General features: G+C 36.5%; 1 protein-coding gene across 1 annotated transcript in view; it reads left to right on the forward strand.

Annotated features, from left to right (window-relative positions):
• Positions 1 to 16,853, forward strand: part of TEX11 (testis expressed 11) — a 355,345-nt gene that overhangs the window by 51,039 nt on the left and 287,453 nt on the right. Inside the window, exon 8 of the mRNA XM_046672868.1 lies at positions 5,106 to 5,186. Coding sequence (XP_046528824.1) covers positions 5,106 to 5,186 — 81 coding nt within the window. The remainder of the gene's footprint in view (positions 1 to 5,105; positions 5,187 to 16,853) is intronic.

Below are 16,853 nucleotides of genomic sequence, written 5' to 3' on the forward strand. Positions count from 1 at the left end.
ATCCTCTCTGAATGTTTGGTAGAATTCCCCAGGAAAGCCATCTGGTCCTGGGGTTTTATTCTTTGGGATGCTTTTGATTGCTGTTTCAATCTCTTTCCTTGTGATTGGTCTGTTCAAATTGTCTGCTTCTTCTTGACTAAGTTTTGGGAGATTGTAGGAGTCCAAGAGTTTATCCATTTCCTCTAGGTTATCCATTTTGTTGGCATATGGTTTTTCGTAGTATTCTCTTATAATCCATTGTATTTCTGCAGAGTCTGTTGTTATTTCTCCTTTTTCATTTCTGATTTGGTTTATTTGAGCTTTCTCTCTTTTCTTCTTTGTAAGTCTGGCTAGGGGTTTGTCAATTTTATTTATCTTCTCAAAGAACCACCTCTTTGTTTCGTTGACCCTTTCTACTGCCTTTTTTGTTTCAAAAGCATTTATTTCTGCTCTGATTTTTATTATTTCTCTCCTTCTGCTGACTTTGGGCTTTGTTTGTTCTTCTTTCTCTAACTCAGGTGTAGTTTGAGATTGCTTATTTGGGATTTTTCTTGTTTGTAAGATGTGTCTGTATTGCAATGAATTTCCCTCTTAATACAGCTTTTGCTGTATCCATATGAATTGGTATGGCATGTTATCATTTTCATTTGTCTCCAGGTATTTTTTTATTTCTTCTTTAATTTCTTCAATGATCCATTGCTTGTTCAATAGCATATTGTTTAGTCCCCACATCCTTGTGCCTTTCTCAGCTTTTTTCTTGTAATTAATTTCTAGCATTATAGCATTATGATCAGAGAAGATGCTTGTTAGGATTTCAATTTTTTAAAATTTGTAGAGGCTTGCCTTGTTTCCCAACATATGGTCTATCCTTGAGAATGTTCCATGTGCACTTGAGAAGAATCTGTATTCTGCTGTTTTTGGATGAAGTGTTCTATATATGTCTATTAAGTCCAATTGTTTTAGCTTTTCGTTTAGCTACAGTGTTTCCTTGTTGATTTTCTGTCTGGATGATCTGTCCGTTGATGTGAGTGGCATGTTGAGGTCCACTACTACTATTGTTGTGTTATTTTTGATATCTTCTTTTAGGTTTGTTTATAGTTGCTTTATGAACTTTGGTGCTCCTCTGTTGGGTGCATAGATATTTATAAGCATTATTTCTTCTTGATGAAGTGTCCCTTTGATCATTATATATTGGCCCTCTATGTCTCTCTTTACCTGCCTTATCTGGAAATCTGCTTTGTCTGGTATAAGTATTGCGACAACTGCTTTCTTTTGTTTGCTATTAGCTTGGAGTATTGTCTTCCACCCCTTCACTATGAGCCTGTGTTTGTCCTTGGGGCTGAGGTGTTTTTCCTGGAGGCAAGAAATTGTTGGAACTTGCTGTTTAATCCATCTTGTCACTCTGTGTCTTTTTATTGGAGAGTTCAATCCGTTTACCTTGAGGGTGATTATTGATTGATGAGGCCTTGATGCTGTCATTCTGGTTTTCCTCCATTTCCTTTGTTTCTCGTCCTGTGTGTATTAGCTTACTCATTGACTCCTGCAATTTCTTATGCTGGGTTTCTTAGCTTTTTCCTTATTTATGTTTCGTGTCTCTGTTCTGTTTTTCAGTTTGGTGGCTACCCTGAAGTTTGTATTCAGAATCTTGTGTATAACATAGTCCATTTTCTGGTGGTGTCTTACTTCCTTAGCCTAGACTGATTCAATCCCTTTCCTCCTCCCTTCCTCAATTATTATTTTCATCTCTTATTCCAACTTGTGTTGTGACTTTGTGGTTAGAGTGATAAGATTGTCTTTGCTTTGGTGATTTCCTTGCCTTTATCGTAATGCTGTAGTTGAATATTTGCTATCCTCTTCTGATTCTATCTATTTGTCTCCCTACCCTGTGTTTTGTGACCCCATTCTCCCTGTTTTTCTTTTTTTGGGTATGAGAGCCTTCTTGAGGATTTCTTGTAGTGTAGGTCTTTTGGCTGCAAAGTCCCTCAGCTTTTGTTTGTCTGGGAAAGATTTAATTTCTCCCTCATATCTGAAGGATATATTTGCTGGATAGAGTATTCTTGGCTGAAGATTTTTATCCTTTAAAGTTTTGAATATGTCATTCCAATCTCTCCTAGCTTGCAAGGTTTCTGTAGAGAAATCCACTGAAAGTCTGATAGGGGTTCCTTTGTAGGTTATTTTCTTCTGCCTTGCTGCCCTGAGTATTCTTTCTTTGGCATTCATTTTTGCCATTTTTACTACTATATGCCTTGTAGTAGGTCTTTTTCCATTGAGAAATCTAGGAGATCTGAAAGCTTCCTCCACACACATTTCTCCATCAATCCCTAGATGTGGGAAGTTCTCTTCTATTATTTCTTTGAGCACACTTTCTGCTCCATTTTGCTTTTCCTCGCCCTTGGGAATACCGATAATTCTTAAGTTGGATTTTCTCATTGAGTCAGCTATTTCTTGGAGATTTTCTTCAGTTTTTTAAATTCTTACTTCTCTTTCTTCCTCTGTCTGGAGCCATTCAGCCTGTCTACCTTCGATTATGCTAATTTGCTCCTCTATGCTGTCTACACATGCATTCCGGGAATCCATATTCTGTTTTATCTGATCCATTGTGTTTTTAATCTCTAATATTTCTGATTGATTCTTCTTTATAGTTTCAATCTCTTTTGTGAAGTAACTCCAGAACTCGTTGACTTGTTTCTCTATATTTACTTTTACCTCATTGAGTTTTTTGATGATAGCTTCTCTGAATTCATTGTCACTTAGTTTACCTATTTCTAAGTCCTCAGGACATAATTCTGTGTTTTTATTGTTTTCTTTTTGGTCTGGAGATTTTACAAATTGCTGGATGGTAGAGGAGCAGTTTTGCGCATGTTATTATGTGCTTGCAGTTACAGCCTGTCGCCACTAGATGGGGGTCGAGAACTGTGCATTCTGAGCCCTCCACCTTCAGCTGCGATGGCGACTGCACAGCATGTGTGGGAGGAGGAGGGGCACTTTCTCTTGCACGCAGACCTGGATTCCGAGCAGCTCTGGCTCTCTGGTTTCCTGAGGCCCTGCCTTGATGGGGTCTCCCCATGCGAAAGCTTTACCCCATTAGAGGGTTTCCACTGCACTGGTGGTGGGCATCCTGGACGATCTTGCAGATGCATGGCACCTCCCCCGTGGCAGTGATCCCAGTCTTTAGGGGAGGGAGTGAAGTTCTCTCTTACCCTGTTCTAGTTCCTCCGAGGGCGGCTCCAGCCTCTCTGTCCTACGTCATTTGGCTGCTGTGTGTCTATGATGATCTCTGTGTTATTAGGATTTTTTGGTTGGAATTCGGTTGTAGTTTGGAGGGGAGAGAGTCCCAGGTGAGCTCAGTCCACCATGTCGCTGACCTCCTCCTGATGGTAGTTTTGACTGCTAAAATTGTTCACACTTTTGTATATTTCCTTACAGTTTGCAAAATGCCTTCATATCTTGTGATCTCATTTGATTCTTATAAGGTCAATTCCATGTGGTAGACATTACTATCCCTGTTTTACAATTAAGGAAATTGAGGCTCAAAGAGGTTGTGACTTGCCTAAGTTCACTGAGCAAAGAAATGGAAAAGCTGGGAATCCAAAGCCCATAGTCTTTTCACCTCATCAGTATAGACTGGGCATCATCCAAAACCTAATGAATCAGAATCTCCAAGTGGTGGGACCTGGGCATGTGTTTTTCAAAAAGCTCCACAGGTGAGTTTGATGCTCACCAAACATTGCTACAGCACTACATCATGCTGCCTCATCTTTAAGACTTCTTTTACTTGAGTTCTGTGTCCTTTGGGTTTGAAATATTGACTCCTGGCCCCAAAAGATGAATACATTTTCAAAACTAGCTGGAATTATTGGAGTTATGATTTCCTCTAAGATAAAATCTGATTAATGATTGATGCTTTATAGATTCTTTGAGCATATTAAAGGCTTATATTGTTTTGTATGTCATAAGAAAGAAATCATCATTTTCTGCTATGGGGTTTGTCACTCAGCATTTCTCTTTTATAATAAGATTTTCTCCACCTTGAATAATGAATCAATCAGCAAGTATTCATGAAACACTTATTCGTATAGGTGGGAATATTATTTTGTAATCTCTACAGATAATTTGTGATTTGGCTTATTGAGGCTCTTATGTTTACAATTTATTTTCCCCTTTTACAAAATCTAGCATTAAAGCCTTAAAAGAAGGTATCTGTTCAGCAACATGTCTAGTTTAATATTCAGCAGATAGATAGAGGAGAAAACTAAAGAGAAGCCGGCTTCTTATATTCTTCATCTTTTCTTCTTTCTATTCAATTCTTTCCTTATCCAAAGCTCAAGAATATTTGATACTGCATAAGGAAGAGAAAAGAAAATAGCAAATGTGGGGATATGTTACCCCTACAAAATACTTTATAAGATTATTTTCTTGTATATGTCCATTTTTTTATAATATGCCTTGTCATCTAAATTCTTAAATGACTGTAACAAGCCTCTTCTACAAGTGCCCAAGTAATGTGTGATTGATGTTTTTGTTCATATGAGGGTGTTCAGTCATAGAATGATAGAGCTGAAGGGAATCTTAGAGGTAATGTACTACAGTGTCCTCATTTTATACATGAGGAAACTGAAGCCATGAGAGCGTAAGGTTCCAGGTTATACATAATAAATATCAGAGTGGCTCTTCTGGCTCCAAGATGGGATTGCACTAAGCTGCCTTTCACAGCAGATGTTCAGAGCACTTCAGACTGTGAGGTTATTGTGAGCCTGTTTTAGGACAAAAGACTGCTCTTTAACATAAAATATTTTCTCTAATGTGGAGGTAAGTACAAGAGCTATTCAAGCTAAGGAAATGTCTATTTGATGTGGCATTATATGGTTGTACACCAGTTTCAGCATTTCCAGAAAAAGTGACTCCCAGTTATTTGGTATCAACTCTGTGTTACCCAAGATACCATTTATTTCTCTGTGTTTTGAGCTGGCTATTATGTTTAGCTAGACCAACTAGTGTTGCTAAAATGTTTGGAAAACAAATTAAGGTTTTTTAATACCAGTTAAAAATATGTTAAAATTTACTTATAGACAAATAGCTTATTATTTCATTTTAACCAATTATTGACTTTTTTTTCACTTTCCCAGGCAGTTGCTCAAGGGGATTTTCAAAGAGCGTCTGCATGTGTACTGCGCTGTAAAGATGTGTTGATGAGGGTCCCCAAAAAGGTGAGCAAAGTCTCTGCATTTATTCTTCAAGAGTTTGAAAATGTGCTGTATCAAGTTCTAAAAAGAATCATTGCTACTTCATGCAACCCTTTAGAGACTGTATTTGATCTTTGAAATCTTACTTAGCTGATCTTTGAAATACTTTGCTTCCTTTGTTTTTTACTAGAAAGGGTGAGCTCTTAAAATTTCTTTGCTTTCCTTTTTATTGTTAAACCATTTTGATATATCTCCTCCATATTTCATGCTATGTGACAAAAGAAAGCAAAAATGAGTTTATTTTCCTGCTGACAAAGTTGACAGCAGTTAATCATATCACTGCCATAGTATTTTTCTCTGTTGGGATTTGGAGGTGTGAGAGATTTGATAGGATAAATAAAGCCTTCTTCCACCACTGGATCTCATCAAAATTCCAGTTAAAAAAAATTCTTTATTTTTCTACCCTATGTCCCTCCCTTTTCCATTCCTTCTCCCCTGTTTCAGTGTCTGTGCCTACTTCAGTCTTTACTATCACAGAGGGAATTCATAACAAAGATATATTTGGATGTTAGGGAGAATGTTCCCAGGGCTCCATAAGTTGTGCCTACTTGTGAGATTGGTCTTGCTTTCCCCCCAAATTCTGTGTTATAATGTAGAGCTTAATTCGGTAAATATTTATATTGCCAATTATATGCTAGGGACTCTTCTAGACTTTAAAATTTTTTCAAGCAGTTTCATATTTACAGAAATATTACTAGAGTAGGACAAAGAACTCCTGTATACCCTTTGCCCAGAGACCCCGTTCAAGTTTCTCAATACTATTCTTTATGCAAAATGCATTCAAGATCTAGGACTGCACCTACTCTCTAGTCTCTTTCAATCTGGAACACTTCCTTACTGTTGCCTTGACTTTCATGACCTTGGCAATTTTCAAGATAATAGGCCAGTCATTTTGTAGAACATGATAATTTGGTTTTTTTAAATTAAAAAAATTTCATTGAGATGTAATTGACATATAACTGTGTAATTTTGAGATGTATCGTGTTGGTTTGATACATTTATATATTGCAATAAGATTATTACAGTAGCGTTAGCTAACACCTTTATCGTGTCACATAGTTATCATGTCACATAGTTATCATTTCTTTTTTGTGTTGAGAGCAGTTAAGATCTAGTTTCCAAGCAATTTTGGAATTTATAATACAGTATTGTTGACTATAATCACTATGTTGTGCATTAGCTCTCCAGAACTTATTTATCTACTAGTTGCAAATTTGTACTCTCAAACAACGTCTCCCCAGTTCCTCCACCCTTAATTTGGTTTTGTTTAGAGTTTCCTCATGATTAGACCAGGTTATGAATTTGGGGCCAGAAAATCACAGAAGTGATTCTATGTTCTCCTCGTGACTTCCTATTGGGTGGCATGCAGGATTGATTTTTCTATTATTGGTGGTGCTAACTTTGATCTCTTGATTAAAATGGTGTCTTTTAGGTTTCTCCACTGTAAACATATATATTTTTCCCTTTGTTATTCATAGGTATTTCATGGGGTGATACTTTGAGACTATGTAAAATCTAATTTCTCATCCCACTTTCACCATCTGTTGGTATTTCTTGCCTAAATTAGTACTATGATGGTTGACAACTGGCTATTTTTCCAATTCCATCCTTCTTTTCATTTTTATTAGTTGATATTCTATTATAAGAAATTTTACTGTGGTAAAATATATATAACATAAAATTTGCCATTTTAACCATGTTTAAGTGTACAATTCATTGGCATTAAGTACATTCAAAATGTTGTACAACCCTCACCATTATCAATTTCCAAAATGTTTCATCACTCCAAATAAAAACTCTATACTCATTGCACAATAACTCCCTATTGCCCTCTCCCTATAGCCCCTGGTAATCTTCTAATCTACTTTCTGTCTATGAATTTGCCTGTTCTAGATATTCTATATAAGTGGAATCATACAATATTTATCCTTTTGTGTCTGGCTTATTTCATTTAGCATTAATATTTTCCAGGTTCATCCACATTGCAGCATGTATCAGAACTGTATTCCTTTCTATGACTGAATAATATTTCATTGTATGTATATACCACATTTTGTTTATCTATTCATCATTTGATAGATACTTGGGTTGTTTCCTCCTTTTGGCTACTGTGAATAGTGCTGCTATGAACATTGATGTACAAGTATCTATTTGAATCCCTGTTTTTAGTTCTTTTGGATCTATAGGACCAGAATTGGTGGGTGGTATGGTGATTCTATGTTTAGCTTTTTGAAGAACCACCGAACTGTTTTCCATTGTGGCTGCACCATTTTATATTCCCACCAGCAATGTATGAGTGTTCCAGTTTCTCTACATCCTCACCAACACTTTTTATTTTCTGTTTTTTTAAATTATTATAGCCATCATAGTAGGTATGATGTGGTTTCTCATTATGCTTTTGGTTTGTATTTCCCTGATAACTAATGACATTGAGCATCTTTGCATGTACTTATTGGCCATTTCTATATCTTCTTTGGGGAAATGTTTTTAAAGTCCTTTGTCTGTTTTTTTTTTATTGAGGTAACATTGGTTTAGAACATTATATAAATTTCAGGTGTACATCGTTATATTTTGATTTCTTTGTAGATTACATCATGTTCGTCATGCAAAGACTAATTACCATCCATCAACATACACATGTGTGAATCACTCTTGGCCCTCCTCCCTCCTCCCTTCCCCTCTGGTAACCACCAATCCAATCTCTGTCTCTGTGTATTTGTTTGTTGTTGTGTTTATCTTCTCTTCATGAGTGAAATCATACGGTATTTGACTTTCTCTCTCTGACTCATTTTGCTTAGCATAATACCTTCAAGGTCCATCCATGTTGTCACAAATGGCCAGATTTCATCAATTCTTATGGCTGAATAGCATTCCATTGTGTATATATACCACATCTTCTGTATCCCTTCGTCCCTTGATGGGCACCTAGGTTGCTCCCAAGTCTTGGCTATTGTGAATAATGCTGCAATGAACATAGGGGTGCATTTATCTTTACAAATTCATGTTTTCATGTTCTTTGGAGAAATACCCAGCAGTGGAATAGCTAGACCGTATGGTAGTTCTATTCTTAATTTTCTGAGGAATCTCCATACTGTTTTCCATAGTGACTGCACCTGTTTGTACTCCTACCAACAGTGTGTAAGAGTTAGCTTTTCTCCACATCCTCTCCAACACTTATTTGTTTTTAATTATAGCCATTCTGACTGGTGTGAGGTGATATCTCATTGTAGTTTTGCTTTACATTTCCCTAATAATTAGTGATGTTGAACATCTTTTCATGTGCCTGTTGGCGATCTGTATATCTTCTTCGGAAAATGTCTGTTCAGGTCTTTTGCCCATTTTAATTGAGTTGTTTGTTTTTTGTTGTTGAGTTGTGTGAGTTCTTTATATATTTTGGAGATTAACCCCTTGTCAGATATATGGTATGCAAATATTTTCTCCCAGTTTGTGGATTGTCTTTTTGTTTTGTTCCTGGTTTCCTTTGCCTTGCAGAGGCTGTTTAGTCTGATGTAGTCCCATTTGTTTATTTTTTCTTTTGTTCCCCTTGCCTGAGTAGAAATGGTATTCAAAAAGATACTGCTACGACTGATGTCGTACTGAGTGTACTATGTATATTTTATTCTAGGAGTTTTATGGTTTCACATCTTACCTTCAAGTCTTTAATCCATTTTGAGTTAGTTTTTCTGTATGGCATAAGATAATGGTTTACTTGCATTCTTTTGCATGTGACTATCCAGTCTTCCCAACACCATTTACTGAAGATACTTTCCTTTCTCCATTTTATGTTCTTGGCTCTCTTGTCAAAAATTAGCTGTTCATAGATGTGTGGGTTTATTTCTGAGCTCTCGATTCTGGCTGTTTTTCTGTGAGTACCATGCTGTTTTGATTACTAGAGCTTTGCAGTATGTTTTGAAGTCAGGGATTTTGATGCCTCCAGCTTTGTTCTTTTTTCTCATGACTGCTTTAACTATTTGGGGTCTTTTGTTCCATATAAATTTTAGGATTCTTTCTTTTTCAGTATGCTTTTTGGTTAGGAAGATTTTCCCTGAACTAACATTCATTGCCAATCTTTCCTCTTTTTTTTCCCCGCCCCAAAGCCCCAGTAGATAGTTGTGTATCCTAGTTGTAGGTCATTCTAGATCTTCTGTGTGGGATGCCACCTACACACTGCATGCTTGATGAAGCAGTGTGTAGGTGCACGCCCAGGATGCGAACTGAAGAACCCAAGGCCACTGAAGCAGAGTGTGCAAACTTAGCCACTTGGTCACAGGGCTGGCCCCCAAATTTTAGGATTCTTTGTTCTATTTCCGTGAATAGTGTTGCTGGGATTCTGATTGACATTGCATTGAATCTGTAGATTGCTTTAGGTAATATGGACATTTTAAGTATGTTTGTTTTTCCAATCCATGTGCATGGAATATCTTTCTATTTCTCTATGTCATCTTTGATTTCTTTCGATAATGTCTTATAGTTTTCAGTGTGTAGGTTTTTCACCTCCTTGGTTAAATTTATTCCTAGATATTGTATTCTTTTTGTTGCAATTATAAATGGGATTGTATTCTTGAGTTCTCTTTGTACTAGTTTGTTATTACAGTATAGATATGCAACTGATTGTTGTAAGTTGATTTTGTACCCTGCAACTTTGCTGTAGTTGTTGATTATTTCTAATAGTTTTATGATGTATTCTTTAGGGTTTTCTATATATAGAATCATGTCATCTGCAAACAGCAAGTGTTTCACTTCTTCCTGTCCAATTTTGACACCTCTTATGTCTTTTTCTGGCCTAATTGCTCTGGCCAAAACTTCCAGTACTATACTGAGTAAGAGTAGTGAGAGTGGGCGTCCTTGTTTTCTTCCTGTTCTTGATGGGATAGTTTTCAGTTTTTCACCATTGAATATGATGTTAGCTGTGGGTTTGTCATATATGACCTTTATTATGTTGAGGTACTTTTCTTCTATACCCATTTTATTCAGAGTTTTTATCATAAATGGATGCTATATCTTGTCAAATGCTTTCTCTGCATCTACTGAGATGATTATGTGAGTTTCATTCTTCATTTTGTTAATGTGGTGTATCACATGGATTAATTTGCAGATGTTGAACCATCCCTGCATCCCTGGAATAAATCCAATTTGATCATGGTGTATGGTCTTTTTAATGTATTGTATTCAATTTGCTAGTATTTTGTTGAAGATTTTGCATCGATGTTCCTCAGTAATGTTGGCCTGTAATTTTCTTTTTTTGTGTTGTCCTTTTCTGGTTTTGGTGTCAGGGTAATGTTGGCCTTGGAGAATGAGTTAGGAGGCATCCGCTCTTCTTCAATTTTTTGGAAGAGTTTGAAAAGGATAGGTATTAAGTATTCTTTGCATGTTTGGTAGAATTCACCATGGAAGCCGTCTGGGCCTGGGCTTTTATTTTTTGGGGGTTTTTGATTACTGTTTCAATCTCCTTACAGGTGATTGGTCTATTCAAATTCTCTGTTTCTTCTTGATTCCGTTTTGGAAGGTTGTATGATTCTAAGAATTTTTTTTAAACGTTTTTATTTTCTCCCCAAAGCCCCCCGGTACATAGTTGTATATTTTTTTAAATTGTGGGTCCTTCTAGTTGTGGCATGTGGGATGTCGCTTCAGCATGGCCTGATGAATGGTGCCATGTCCGTGCCCAGGATCCAAACTGGCGCAACCTTGGGCCACTGAGGCGGAGTGTGCGAACTTAACCACTCGGCCACAGGGACAGCCCCTGATTCTAAGAATTTATCCATTTCTTGTAGATTATCCAATTCTCTGATGTATAGCTTTTCATAGTATTCTCTTATAATCTTTTGTATTTCTGAGGTGTCCGTTGTAATTTCTTCTCTTTAATTTCTGATTTTATGTATTTGAGACTTCTTTTTTTCTTGGGAAGTGTAGCTAAAGGTTTGTCAATTTTGTTTATCTTTTCAAAGAACCAGCTCCTCGTTTCATCAATTTTTTCTATTTTTTAAATCTCTATTTCCTTTATTTCTGCTCTGATTTTTATTATTTCCTTCCTTATATTGACTTTGGGCTTTGTTTGTTCTTCTTTTCTTCAGTTCCTTTAGCTGCACTGTTAGATGATTTGTTTGCGATTTTTCTTGTTTGTTGATATAGGCCTGTATTGCTATAAGCTTCCCTCTTAGGACTGCTTTTGCTCTATACCATAAATTTTGGCATGTCATATTTTCATTTTCATTTGTCTCCAGGGATTTTTGAAATTTATCCTTTGATTTCTTCCTTGACCCAATTGTTGTTCAGTAGCATTTTGTTTAATCTCCACATATTTGTGGCTCTCCAATTTTCTTCCTGTAGTTGATTTGTAGTTTCATACCATTGTAGTCAGAAAAGATGCTTGGTATTATTTCAGTCTTCTTAAATTTAGTGAGACTTGTTTTGTGGCCTAATATGTGATCTATCCTGGAGAATGTTCCACATGCATTTGAAAAGAATGTGTCTTCTGTGGTTCTTGGATGGAATGTTCTGTATATATCAACTAAGTCCATCTGGTCTAATTTGTCATTTAAGGCCAGTGTTCCCTTGTTAATCTTCTGTTTGGATGATCTATCCATTTGTGTAAGTGGAGTGTTAAAGTCCCCTAGGATTATTGTGTTACTATTTTTCCTTTTATGTCTGTTAATAATTGCTTTATATATTTAGGTTGGGTGCATAGATATTTACAAGTGTTTTATTATGTCATTGGATTGTTCCCTTTATCATTTTGTAGTGCCCTTCTTTGACTCTTGTTACAGTTTTTGTTTTAAAGTCTATTTTGTCTGATATAAGTATTGCTACCCCAGCTTTCTTTTTATTGCCCTTTGCATGGAGTATCATTTTCCATGTCTTCACTTTCAGTTTGTGAGTGTTTTTAGGTCTGAAGTGTGTCTCTTGTATGCAGTGTACATATGGGTCTTGTTTTATTTTTTATCAATTCAGCCACTGTGTTTCTTTTGATTGCAACATTTAGTCCATTGACATTTAAAGTAGCTATTGATAAGTATGTACTTGTTGCCATTTTGTTCCTTTTTTTCTGGGTGTTTTAGTAGTACTTCTCTGTTCCTTTCTTCTTCTCTTGCTCTCTTCCCTTGTGGTTTGATGGGTTTCTTTAGTGTTATGTTTGGGTTCCTTTCTCCTAATTTTTTTGTGTATTTATTATAGATTTCTGGTTTGTGATTACCATGAGGTTCATATATAATAACCTACGTATATAGCAATCTATATGAAGTTGATGATCTCTTAAGTTTGACCTCTTGCTAAAAGCTTTATTCTTTTCCTCTCCTCCTCCCACATTTTATGTTTTTGGTATCATATTTAAACCTCTTTTTTGTGCATGTGTATCTGTTACCATCTTATCATGGAAATAGATAATTTTAGTACTTTTGTCTTTTGACCTTCATATTAGCTTCATAGGTGGTTGATATGCTACCTTTACTACATATTTACCTTTCCCACTGATTTTTTTGGTTTTTTTTTGTTTGATTTTTTGATAATTTTCTTATTCCTATTTATGGTCTTGTCTTTTCCACTTAAATAAGTCCCTTTAGAATTTCTTGTAAGGCTGGTTTCTTGGTGATAAATTCCTTTAGTTTTTGCTTGTCTGGAAGACTCTTTACCTCTCCTTCTATTCTGAATGATAACCCTGCTAGGTTGAGTATTCTTGGCTGTAGGTTTTTCTCTTTCAGCTCTTTAAAAATATCATGCCACTCTCTTCTAGCCTATAAAGTTTCTTCTCAGAAGGCCGCTGATCACCTTATGGGGTCTCCTTTGTATGTTACTTGTTGCCTTTCTCTTGCAGCTTTTAGGATTCTCTCTTTATCTTTAATTCTCGACATTTTAATTATAATGTGTCTTGGTGTGGGCCTCTTTGGGTTTATCTTCTTTGGTGTTCTCTGTTCTTCCTGTACCTGGAATTCTGTTTCCTTCCTTAGGGTAGGAAAATTGTCAGCTATTATTTCTTCAAAAAATTCTCTGCCTCTTTGTCTTTCTCTTCTCTTTCTTGGACACCTATAATACGGATGTTAGTGCACTTGATATTGTCTCAGAGGTCCCTTAGACTGTCCTCGTTCATGTTTTCTTTTTTTGGTTTGCAATTTTTAAATTTTATTTTATTTAGGTCACATTGGCTTACAACATTGTATAAATTTCAGGTCTCCATCACTATATTTCAGTTTCTATATAGACTGAGTCGTTTTCGTCACCAACAGTCCAGTTTTTATCCATCACCATACATATGGGCCCCTTTACCTCTCCCCCTCCCCCAGCCTTATTCTCCTCTGGTAATCACTAATCTGTTATCCTTATTAATGTCTTTGTTTATCTTCCATATATGAGTGAAATCATACGGTATTTATCTTTCTCTAACTTATTTCGCTTAGCATAATACCCTCAAGGGCCATCCATGTTGTCACAAATGGAACCATTTTGTCTTTTTTATGGCTGAGTAGTATTCCATTGTATATATGTACACCATATCTTCATCCATTCATCTGTTGATGGATACTTGGGTTGCTTCCATGTCTTGGATATTGTGAATAATGCTGTGATGAACATAGGGGTGCACATATGTTTTTGAATTATTGATTTCAAGTTCTTTGGATAAATACCCAATAGGAAAATAGCTGAGTCATATTATATTTCTATTTTTAGTTTCTGGAGAAATCTCCATACTGTTTTCCATAGTGGCCGCCCCAGTTTGCAATCCCAGCAGTGTATGAGAGTTCCCTTTTCTCCATATACTCTCTGATACTTGTTATTTCTTGCCTTATTATAGCCATTCTGAAGGGCATGACATGATATCTCATTGTAGTTTTGATTTGTATTTACCTAATAGTTAGTGGTGTTGGGCATCTTTTCATATGCCTGTTGGCCATCTGTATATCTTTGGAGAAATGTCTGTTCGTATCCTCTGCCCATTTTTTGATCAGGTTGTTCACTTTTTTGCCGTTGGGGTGCAAATTGTTATCTGCATTTCAGGTTATCTCATTAGGATAGATTCCAAGAAGTAGAATAATTGGGTCAAAGGATAAGCATCATTTTAAGATTTTTTTCAAGTTAATTTTTATTGACTTAATGATAGTTTACAATCTTGTGAAATTCCAGTTGTACATTATTGCTTGTCAGTCGTGTTGTAGGTGCACCCCTTCACCCTTTGTGCCCACCCCCCACCCCCCCTTTCCCCTGGTAGCCACTAATCTGTTCTCTTTGTCTACATGTTTAAATTCCTTATATGAGTGGAATCATACAGAGATTGTCCTTCTCTATCTGGCTTGTTACACTTAACAAAATTCCCTCAAGGTCCATCCATGTTGTTGCAAATGGGACGATTTTATTCTTTTTTACGGCTGAGTAGTATTCCATTGTGTATATATACCATATCTTCTTTATCCAATCATCTGTTAATGGGCACTTAGGTTGCTTCCACATCTTGGCTATTGTAAACAATGCTGCAATGAACATTGGGGTGCATGGGACTTTTGGAATTGTTGACTTGAAGCTCTTTGGGTAGATGCCCAGTAGTGGGATGGCTGGGTCATATGGTATTTTTATTTTTAATTTTTTGAGAAATCTCCATACAGTTTTCCATAGTGGCTGTACCAGTTTGCATTCCCACCAGCAGTGTATGAGCGTTCCTTTTTCTCCGCAACCTCTCCAACATTTGCTACTTTTTGTTTTGGTTATTTTTGTCATTCTAATGGGTGTAAGGTGATATGTTAGTGTAGTTTTGATTTGAATTTCCTTGATGATCAGTGATGATGAACATCTTTTCATATGCCTATTGGCCACCCGTATATCTTCTTTGGAGAAATGTCTGTACATGTCTCCTGCCCATGTTTTGATTGGGTTGTTTCATTTTTTGTTGTTGAGTTGTGTGAGTTCTTTACATATTATGGATATTAAGCCTTTGTCAGATGTATGACTTGCAAATACTTTTTCCCCAGTTAGTGGGTTGTTTTTTTGTTTCAATCCTGTTTTCCCTTGCCTTGAAGAAGCTCTTTAGTCTGATGAAATCCCATTTGTTTATTCTTTCTATTGTTTCCCTTGTCTGAGAAGACATGGTGTCCAAAAAGATCCTTTTAATACTGATGTCAAAGAGTGTACAGCCTACATTTTCTTCTAGAAGCCTTACGGTTTCACATCTTACCTTTAGGTCCTTGATACATTGAGAGTTTATTTTTATGAATGGTGAAAAAGAACGGTCAATTTTCATTCATTTACATGTGGCTTTCCAGTTTTCCCAGCACCATTTGTTGAAGAGACTTTCTTTTCTCCATTGTGTGCCCTCAGCTCCTTTGTCGAAGATAAGCTGTCCATAGATGTGTGGTTTTATTTCTGGGCTTTCAATTCTGTTCCATTGATCTGTGCACTTGTTTTTGTACCAGTAGCATGCTGTTTTGATTACTGTACCTTTGTAGGATGTTTTGAACCCAGGGATTGTGATGCCTCCAGCTTTGTTCTTTTTTCTCAGGATTGCTTTAGCAATTTGGGGTCTTTTGTTGCCCCATATGAATTTTAGGATTCTTTGTTCTAATTCTGTAAAGAATGTTATTGGGATTCTGATTGGGATGGCGTTGAATTTGTAGATTGCTTTAGGTAGAATGGGCATTTTAATTATGTTTATTCTTCCAATCCACGTGCATGGAATGTCTTTCCACCTCTTTATGTCGTCATCCATTTCTTTCAGAAAAGCCTTGTAATTTTCGTTGTATAGGTCTTTCACTTCCTTAGTTAAACTCACCCTGAGATATTTTATTCTTTTTGTTGCGATTGTGAATGGTATTGTGTTCTTGAGTTCTTTTTCTGTTAGTTTGTTATTAGAGTATAGCAATGCTACTAATTTATGTAAGTTGATTTTATACCCTGCCACTTTGCTGCAGTTGCTGATTATTTCTAAAAGTTTCTGAATGGATTCTTTGGGGTTTTCTATATATAAGAGTGTGTCACCTGCAAACAGTGAGAGTTTCACTTCTTCCCTCCCTATTTGGATTCCTTTTATTCCTTTTTCCTGCCAAATTTCTCTGGCCAAAACCTCCAGTACTATGTTATATAAGAGTGGTGATAGAGGGCCTCTTTGTCTCGTTCCTGTTTTGAGGGGGATGGCACTCAGTTTTTGCCCATTGAGTATGATGTTGGCTGTGGGTCTGTCATATATGGCCTTTATTACGTTGAGGTGGTTTCCTTCTATCCCCCATTTTGTTCAGAGTTTTTATCATAAATGGCTGTTGGATCTTGTCAAATGCTTTCTCTGCATCTATTGAGATGATCATGTGGTCTTGTTTCCTCAATTTGTTCATGTGGTATATCACGTTGATTGATTTGCAGATGTTGAACCATCCTTGTGTCCCTGGTATGAATCCCACTTGATCACGATGTATGATCCTTTTGATGAATTGCTGAATTCAGGTTGCCAAAGTTTTGTTGAGAATTTTTGCATCTATGTTCATCAGTGATATTGTCCTGTAGTTCTCCTTTTTTGTGCTGTCCTTGTCAGGCTTTGGTATCAGCGTGACGTTGGCCTCATAGAATGTGTTAGGAAGTGTTCCATTCTCCCTAATTTTTTGGAATAACTTGAAAAAAATAGGTATTAAATCCTCTCTGAATGTTTGGTAGAATTCCCCAGGA

This window comes from Equus quagga, chromosome 10 (genome assembly GCF_021613505.1).
Source record: "Equus quagga isolate Etosha38 chromosome 10, UCLA_HA_Equagga_1.0, whole genome shotgun sequence".
Classification (NCBI taxonomy): domain Eukaryota; kingdom Metazoa; phylum Chordata; class Mammalia; order Perissodactyla; family Equidae; genus Equus; species Equus quagga.